At 45.9% G+C, this 10,074-nt stretch overlaps 1 protein-coding gene across 1 annotated transcript; it reads left to right on the forward strand.

Moving 5' to 3' along the window:
* The first annotated feature begins 8,033 nt into the window (after nt 1-8,033).
* LOC141590549 (uncharacterized) lies at nt 8,034-9,506 on the forward strand. Its single transcript, XM_074411130.1, has one exon. It carries the CDS (start codon nt 8,034-8,036, stop codon nt 9,504-9,506), a length of 1,473 nt encoding a protein of 490 aa, XP_074267231.1.
* The last annotated feature ends 568 nt before the right edge of the window (nt 9,507-10,074 follow it).

The following is a 10,074-nucleotide window of genomic DNA, read 5'->3' on the forward strand; positions in this document are numbered from 1 at the left end:
TTTGCGGCGTTTTTTCAAAAAAACGCCGCAAATAACCATTTATTTGCGGCGTTTTTTTAACGCCGCAAATAACTTTGTTATTTGCGGCCCTGCCATTTGCTGCTACATGAAAAACGCCGCAAAAAGCCCTTTTTTTGGAGCCGCAAATAAATATTTTTCTACTAGTGAATGTTGTAATTTATAATTTGGAAACATTTTTGGTACGAGTAATTACGAATTACTAGTCGATTTTGTAAATGACATATTTTATGAGTATGTTGATTTTTAATATGTTAAAAATACATTACATTGTGACATGTCATGTAACATGTTACATGTGACAAAATTGACAAATGACAAAATAAAATGGACCATCCATTTTATTATGAAAATGTCGAAATTAGAAGGAGTATGGGGTTAATATTGTGTTTTCATATTAGTGGAAAACATAATGATGAAAGACTACCTTCTAGCCATGAACCCTAAGCTTTTGAGAAGAGCAAAAAATAAAAAGCATTGGGCATACTACCCAAGGCCAATATTTCGGCCAACCATATGAGAAAAGAAAAGAGAGTTTTTCTTTTCATTATTCATTCATCATTTTTGATACAAAAATTTCTAGTGTAAGAAAATGTATAATCTCTACAATATGTGATTTTATAGAGAAATAAAAATCTCACAAATACTCCCTCTTGACCGAGATTTTCAAGAGTAAAAATACAATTTATTTTGTGTCAATTTTATAGTAAAACCAATATTATTACTAGATCTAAATAATATTGGTTATTATGAGTTTCCTTGGATATATGCTTTTGGGAGAGGTTCTAATTTGAACCTTGTTCATCCAATAATTTGGAAGCTCAAGAACAAGTGAATAGGTGAACTCACTTGTGCCCATAAATCCGAAAATCATAATGTAAGATGATGGTTTCTTCTTTATATTGTTTATTAGTTTGCATGCATAAGATCACTTATTAATTTTATGACAAATTAAATTAAAACATATATGAATATGTTAGTATATAGATCTTCTTTTCCTTCACTTTTTACCCGGATCTTCCCATCCTCTTTGGTACCGATCCCTCGCCAATGGTACTACTCCCTTGATCCGAAAAACCTTACTACTTGGGATGAGATCGCAGTTGAGTTCGCCAAACAGTATGCCGACAATGTCGAGATCCAGGCCAATACCCGTACTCTCGAAGTGCTAATCCAGAACGACAAGGAGGGGTTCACTGAGTTCCTAACCCGTTGGAGGAGGGTGAGTACTCAATTGGTCAGTAAGCCGAGTGAATCAACTTTGGTAGAAAAGTTTGTCAACAATCTCCGCCCAGTTTATGCCAACCTACGAGGTATCCAGAATATCAAGACCTTCCAAGATCTGCAGATTCTTGGGACGCGCATTGAGGACGACCTCCGAAAGGGTGTCTTAGCCAAGACCACTGGCAGAGGTTACCAGGGATCCACCTCAACCGGATCTCGCCCTTACGACCAGACGAACAAGATTGATGAGGTTAACCTCGTCGAACCATCTACTTAGAAAACTGAACGCCCCCAGAGAGTGTTTACCAACATAGGGTCGACTTATGCGAGTGCCCTTAAAAGGCTCATGGACCAGGGGAAGTTACAACCGATCGGACCCACCCCGGATCCGACCGATGCCAAGAAGTCCCGGTTCTGGAACCCCAATGCCTACTGTGAGTATCATCGAGGGAAAGGGCACGATACCGAAACTTGCTTCAAACTCAAGCACCTCATTCAAGACATGATTGAGAAAGGGCATTTGCTTATACCCCCACCAACTAAACCGAACAACAAAACGAATCCCCTGGGAATCCATGCCATCTCTGACGATGAGCCGACCCTAGACTGCTCCCACCTCATCTTGTCAATTGGTGATGAGGTGAATGCTGTGGAAAAGGATCCTTCAGGCGGAGTGTTTGTGTTTAGTGCCGCCACTATGCTCACTATGTTTCAACAAGTTGAAGAGGCCATAGCCAGCCTCTCTGAGAGAATCACCCGACTCGACGACGCCTACCGTCGACTCATCTTCAATCCTCCAGCACCGCGCCCAAGGGAGAATTCCCCAAGCATTAAAAACTACCCACCCTAGGATGGATTGCTCCCACGACCATTCTGGCATAGACCTCACAAAAATCACCCTCAAAAGAACTACCCTCAAAATAACTACCCTCTTAAAAATCACCCTCACAAAAATATCCCTCACAAGAACTACCCACCGAGGAATACCCTTCCAAGGTACCCTCGAGACTCTGAAATTAATGGCATCTGGAGAGATGATGTTGAGGATGTCTATATCATCCCGGGGAGGGAGAAGCAGGCGAAAGAAATCGGGCATCTCACCCGATCCGGACGTCCCTATCAGAATCCGAACAATCCAACGGTCGTTCCAACAACGAATGACCAAATTGTCCCAGAGGTGGACACTCAACCAAAGGCTCCTGAGAACTCAATCCTGAAACAGCTTCAGAAGGCGAAAGCCGAAATCTCAATTTGGCAACTGATCGCAACGTCTTTTGAGCATCGGCAGGCCTTTCTGCAGGCCTTGGGAAAATTAACCGTGCCCTCCACCTCTTTCCCAGAATAAATAGTGGCGCACATGACAAGGGACGCCCCTGATCTGAACAACCCGGTCGTCTTCTCTGACGAGGATATCCCTCCGTTCGGAGCCAATCATAACCTAGCCCTGTATATCACCGTACAATGCCTCCAGAAAAATATACCCATGGTCCTCGTGGATGACGGCTCCGCGGTGAACGTCATTCCTCTCAAGATTTCCCACAAGCTGGGGATTAAGGAAGAGGACTTGGTCCCAACAAATCAAGGAGTACGCGCCTACGACGACACTCGTCGCAAGGTCGCTGGGCTTATCACTCTGGCTGTCGCGACCAGACCACTGGAAAGACAAACCAGTTTTCAAGTGGTCGACATCGACGCTTCTTTCAACATGCTCCTAGGACGTCCCTGGATTTACGCCGTCAAGGCGGTCACCTCAACTCTCCACCAGAAGATCAGGGTCCCCTTCAACGGGAAATTGATCACAATTCCCGCTTCCCTGATAAAAGCTGTCAAGAGAAGGGGAGTAGCCTCCCAAGCCATTGAGGAGGATAACAATTAAATGTGGGGTTTCCAAGCCGTGAACGCCATAACTTATGAATCGACGCCCTCTGATTGCGACCCGTTCACCAACGTCACGGTCAACCGTATTATGATGCGTCAGGGTTATTTCTCGGGTTTGCCCCTCAATCCACTAAAGGACCCATTGCCTCCCTTGAAACAGGGTAAGGTCCCCAACATTCCCTTTGGGCTGAGGTACGAACCTACCGACGAAGATATCCAGGAGATGAACCTCCTAGTCCGAAAACGCAAGAAGCACGGGTTTATCCTCCGTCCCTACCATCTGACTCTCAATGGATACTTTGTCCCCGAGGGAGAGTCCGAGCTCTACCATGGCTTTCCGGAGCCAATCTATGACTCTGTGGCCAGGGCTAGGTACCAGGGAGTGGAAGTCTTCCAGGATTGCTACTTTATCGCCGACAACATCAAAGCTGCATCAACTGAGTCCAAGCCGTCACCATGCCTTGACGAACAAGCTATCACACTCATCTTTGGGGAAGATAACGTCAAACAGCTCGACTATGAGGACATCATCAACATCGCCCTGAAGGACAATCACTTTAACCCAACCGCCTTGATCTCCGATACTGACCCGGAGAAAGCTACCCAAGGCTGGAGGAAGACCGTCAAGTGGACCGATCGCCAAGGCCGCATTCTCAAGATAACAACTGGAGAAGGCCCTATGTTCAAGGAGGGAAGTGAAGAAGGATCTGAGTCAGAGTCAGAGTAGTCAGAGTCTGTCATAGCTCCTAACACTCCTGATGTCCCAGTCAAGGTCCCCTTCCCACTGTTTTATCACAAAGTCGTGGCTGATTTAGAGGCTGAGTCTACTAGGGTCACCCCCACTCCCATGAAAGGTGACAACCTGGAGCCTGTTCCAGGGGCCACTTCCTCTGTTGTGTCGCCTCTGACTGACCGCGAGATGTCTGTCCTCTCCAAGCTTTTCGCTCGTGTCAACTTAATGAACGTTAAGTTTGCTTATGACTCGTCTCAATTTAACTGTAATGCAATTCTGAATGACTACGAGGAATTTGACTTGAGTGACTACCCACCTCACCTAGCCAAAGAACTTGACAAAAGGTAAACCAGAACCCCCATCATTGAGGAGACCGAACCTATTAACATAGGAACCGACAATACACTTCAAGAACTTAGGATAGGGACAACTCTGGACCCCTCGGAAAGACAACAGATCATTGACCTCCTCCACGAATACAAGGACGTGTTCGCCTGGTCTTACAGAGATATGCCTGGGATTGACAGAGAAATCGCAGAGCACCGGATACCCATCAAACCCGGGGCTAAACCTGTGAAGCATAAGCTACGCCGGATGCGTCCTGAATGGGCTTTGAAAATCAAGGAAGAAGTGGATAAACAGTTCAAGGCTGGCTTCATCAAACTCTCTGAATACTCGGATTGGGTGGCCAACATTGTGCTGGTACCAAAGAAAGATGGAAGAATTTGGGTTTGCGTCGACTTCAGGGATCTGAACAAGGCGAGTCCAAAAGACGACTTCCCTTTGCCACATGTAGACATTCTGGTGGACAATACTGCCGAGCATGCTCTCCTATCATTCATGGACGGGTATGTTGGGTACAACCAGATTAAAATGGCTGAGGAAGACATGCACAAGATTGCACTCACTACACAGTGGGGGTATATATTGCTACACGGTCATGCCTTTCGGCCACATCAATGCCGGGGCAACCTATCAAAGAACCGCTACCACTCTCCTACATGATATGATGCACAAGGAGGTAGAGGTATATGTCGATGACATGATTGTCAAATAGAAAAAAAAGGAACGGCCACATCAGTGCCCTTCAGAAATTCTTCGCTCGTCTGCGGAAATATAACATGAGACTAAATCCTCAGAAATGTGCATTCGAGGTCACCTCCGGAAAACTCTTGGGACATGTCGTCAGCAAAAGAGGCATTGAGATTGATCCAACCAAAATCAAAGCCCTTCAACAAATGCCTCGGCCTAGGAATGAGAAGGAGATTCGGGGATTTCTCGGCCAGGTCCAATACATAAGCCGTTTCATCGCCAAGCTCGCTATGATTTGTGAACCAATATTTAAAAAGCTTCGCGCCTCCGATCACACCGATTGGGACGACGACTATCAGAAGGCCTTCGACAGGATAAATAAAATCCTATCCAAACCTCCTGTCCTCATGCCACCTCAGCCGGGGATTCCTTTATCCCTGTACCTGACTGTTACCAACACAGCCATGGGAGCAATGTTAGCACAAACAGTTGACAACGAAGAACGAGCCATCTATTACATCAGCAAAAAGTTCATTGTGTACGAGACGAGGTATGCCCAACTGGAAAAGACATGCCTTGCCCTAGTATGGTCAACAAAGAAGCTGCAGCATTACATGCTTAGCTACACGGTCTACATCTACTCCAAGATGGACCCGGTTAAATACATCTTCGAAAAACCCGTACTAAACGGAAGGTTGTCTAGATGGACACTCATGCTGTCCGAATTTGACGTCAAGTTTGTACCCCTCAAGGTTATCAAGGGAAGAGCAGTTGTCGATTTCCTAGCAGAAAATCCCGTCAACGAGGATCCTACGACCGGCACATGGTCACTTCCTGACGAAGACATCCTTTGTGCCGACTCCGACGCATGGGACCTATACTTCGATGGTGCACCTAATCTGCGAGGCTTCGGGGTATGAATCCTTCTAATATCACCAGAGGGAGAACATGTTCCGCTCTCGGTCAAGCTAGACTTCGCCGTCACCAACAATGTCGCCGAATATGAAGCATGTCTCATCGGCCTACAAGCAGCCATCACACTTGGCATCAAGAGGGTGAGGGTCCATGGCGATTCCTCGCTCATCATCAATCAGGTGTCCGGATCATGGAAAATCCGATCCGACAGCTTAGCTCCCTACCGAGCAAAGATCAATCAAGAGGCCGAGTTCTTCGACCAAATCGACTACTTCTACTTGCCACGAGAGGAAAATCAATTTGCTGATGCCCTGGCAAAACTTGCCGCGCTCGTCAACATACCTGACGACATGACATCGATGCCCCTATGTGTCGAGAGAAGGAGCGAGCCAGCTCACATTTGTGCTATTATCAACGACGGGGAAAGCCATGATGAACCTTGGTACCAAGCCATCCTCAATTACAAAACCAAAAACGAATTCCCTCCCAACTCTGATCAAAGAGGACAAAGAGCCATCCGTTTACTTGCATCACAATTCGTGATAAACCAAAATCAACTCTACAAAAGAACACCTCAAGGAATTCTCCTCCTTTGCATTGACCATCACAAAGCCAAAATAGTCATGGGAGAGGTTCACGACGGAGAATGTGGCCCTCACATAAGCGCAATGATGCTTACACGGAAAATCATGCGGCTAGGTTACTACTGGACCACCATGGAAGTCGAATGCCGTAACTACGTCAAACATTGCCACAACTGCCAAATCTTCGCCAACATACAACACATACCACCATCCCTTTTATACACCATGGCATCACCCTGACCTTTCTCAACCTGGGGCATCGACATTATCGGGAAAGTCAACCCGATAGGCACCAAGGGGCATTGCTTCGTCCTCGTCGCCATCGACTACTTCACCAAATGGGTAGAAGCACAGTCATATGCATTCTTGACCGCCAAACAAGTGGCCAAGTTCATTCAAAACAACATCATCTGCCGATATAGGGTGCCCTATGAAATCATCAGCGATCAAGGCTCTCACTTCCGGGCGGAAACTCAAGCTTTGCTGGACAAGTACAAAATCAAGCGACATCGATCATCCCCCTACCGTACCCAAACCAATGGAGCGGTGGAGGCAGCGAACAAAACTCTTGTCACCATTATCAAGAAAATGCAAGACAACTATCGTGATTGGCCGAGCAAACTCCCATTCGCACTCTGGGAATACCGAACCTCCATTCGAACACCGACGGGCGCCACACCCTTCTACCTAGCATACGGTATGGAGGAGGTTCAACCGGTAGAGTTAGAGGTCCCATATCTACGCATCGTACTGGAGAGTCAAGTCCCTGAGGCGGAATGGACCCGTCAAAGGTACGAACAACTCACTCTTCTAGACGAACGACGACTCAACGCCTTGCACAACGTCCAGCTATACCAACGACGTATATAACGGGCATTTAACAAGAAGGTCAAACCCAGAAACATCCAGGAGGGCGACTTGGTCCTCAAGTCAGTTCGAGCACCATTACCCGTCGATTCGAAGGGAAAATTCAAACCCAACTGGGCTGGGCCATACCTGGTCAAGAAAATACTTTCGAGGGGCGCAGTGAGACTGAGTGTCCTAGATTGGGAGGATTTTACAAACCCGACCAACCTAGACCAACTCAAGAAATACTACCCTTGAACCATAGCAACCAACAACCTAGCCTAGTTTTACAACTAGCAACGACCTCAACCCTTTTCAAGTCAAGTTCCTCAACGTGTTCTAATTTGAAATTGCATGTTTTATCGAGTCTAAGCTGCGGCACCTTGCCCGTTTCGAATGTCCTTTGATCTGTCAAAGGCAACGTCCATTTGCACTAAAACAAAACAACCCCCTGAACTACGAGCATGGTTTGATTTCACCTCTTCAGGTGAATACGTAGGCAGTCCCTCTTATGCCTGAGGGATACAACCACCAAAACCCAATTCAAATTCACAGAACATTTCGAACTACGATCATGGTTTGATTTCACCTTTTCGGGTGAATACCTAGGCAGTCCTTTCTTACACAAGAAGGATACAACCATTCCCACAATAAAAAAACAACCATCCCAATACAAAAATCCCACGTACAAAAACATCCCAAAAAAAGAAAAGGGAAAACCATTCCCTTTTTCCCACAAAAATACAAAATAAGCCTTTCTCCCTTTCCAGAAAATACCACGATTCCAAGTGCAAATGTTTAGGATGATTTTTGGTGATTCTGGTTGGAATGGTGATCTTACTCCACGACCATCAAGGGTCACATCATGGGGGGTGAAGAGTGTGCTTCACGGCTTACAGTTTATCCTTGACAACTTAAGTTGGCAACCGGGGGTATCCTCTAATTTGAACGTCTGGACCAATAAATGGGTCAATGGGAAATGCCCGAATCCCAAAGACGATTTTTTAGGTCAAGATTTTCTCTTCCTAAAGGATCTTACAATCAGGGATCTTCAGCTTAATACTGGTGGGTGGAATCAGCACTTCATACGATTGCTTTTTGATGATGAAACCACCAATAGGATCTTAGCTACTCACTTACGACCGAACCAAGTCGTGGATGACCCTATTTGGTCTTTCACGGAAACAGGGGAATACTCGGTTAAAAGTGGTTATGGGATCCTTTGTAGTGAATTTTTTGCCAGTAAAGCCTCTGCGTTGAATAGATCGAGAATGAATATAAAACGAAAGGAGTTTTGCCGAACTAGGATATGTCACCTGTCTGGACCACAATCGTGGAAAATTTTGGTTTGGAAAATCCTTTTAAATTCACTTCCGGTGGGAGTAGAATTTGAGAAGCGCCATTTACCATGGGATTTGTCATGTTGCCTATGCCATAGCAGCTTTACCATTGTTGAATCTATTGATCTTATCTTCAAAGATTGTGAGGTGGCCGCTAGGATTTGGGCTGGATCATCGTTGGGTGTGAACACTGAACAAGCAGGGAGAATCAGTGCTGGAGACTGGATTATTAATTGGATTCATTATCTGCGGACCCTTGATGATTGGGAGGTACCAACGATCCAATTCCTAGCTACCATAGTGTCTATATGTAACTTGCGTAATGCTGCTAGATTTAGGGGGGGAAAATTCTTTCCGGAGGTCTTCTTCAGGTTCCTTAACCATCTGGTTGGGGTGACTATGGAGGCTAGGACACAAAATAGCAAGTCTTTGGGACAGGGTTCTAGTGAGGCTTACGATGATGGAAATACGGAACAAGGGCTGGGGATGAACTCGCTACGAAATGGGAATCCAGTTTACGTTACTGGGACAGCGGGCTCATGCCATAAGATCAGACTTATGGTTGATGCTAGCTGGCGGAAATTGTGTGAAGCATCGTGGGGGTGGATTGCCTTGGACATGGGGGGCCATGTCGTTGGCGAAGGTAACGGAAGGGGTTTCGCCGAGTCTCCATTACAGGCGGAGGCTCTAGGGGTTACTATGGCAATTACATGGGCGAGAGATTGCGATTTCCTACATGTGGAGGTATCTTCTGATTGCCTGCAACTCCTGGGCCAATGGGCAGGATATGGAGCAGGACATTACCTTATTGCAGGCATCCTCGATGATATTGCTATTTTGTCGACTAACTTTCACTATCTTTGTTTTAGTTATGTTTGTAGGGAACATAATGGCCCGGCTCACCGGCTTGCGCGGCGGGCCATGACAATGGCCTAGGAATCTTTCTTACCGGTTGCCAAAAAAAAAATGTTTAGGACGATTCAAATCGAATTGCCTTTACCAAATGGATGGAAGAAACAAGTGTTCACAATTTTCGACACGAGCAATCCTCTTATTTAATTAATAATGGGAGGGATTACAATTTCAACAATAAATAAAGCTCGACGAGTCTACAACTCATCAAGGCTAAGGTGTCAACTAAAACACCTCACATAATAAATCTACCACAAAACACACAATAACTAGCTAGTACAACATAATAAAAACCTACAACAATAATAAAACATAATAATAAAACGGGTAATGGAGGTCTTCACTCTTCCATTCTACCCTTGCCTTTTCCCTCGGGGTACATCTTCCCCTTGTTCTTCTTATTGGCCCGCCTAGCATGAACTTCCTCCTCGGAACGGATCCTCAACGGATCTAAGACGGCAACGGCCTCCGGTCTCGCACAAGACCCCATATTCGACCCAAGACTAGCCAAGGCACGGCCCACCATATTCTTGGGGCCGTAACTCCTCCTCTTCGGTGGTCTCATCACATCGGGAGTAGCTCCATCAACATT

This window comes from Silene latifolia, chromosome 7, assembly GCF_048544455.1.
Source record: "Silene latifolia isolate original U9 population chromosome 7, ASM4854445v1, whole genome shotgun sequence".
Taxonomy (NCBI): domain Eukaryota; kingdom Viridiplantae; phylum Streptophyta; class Magnoliopsida; order Caryophyllales; family Caryophyllaceae; genus Silene; species Silene latifolia.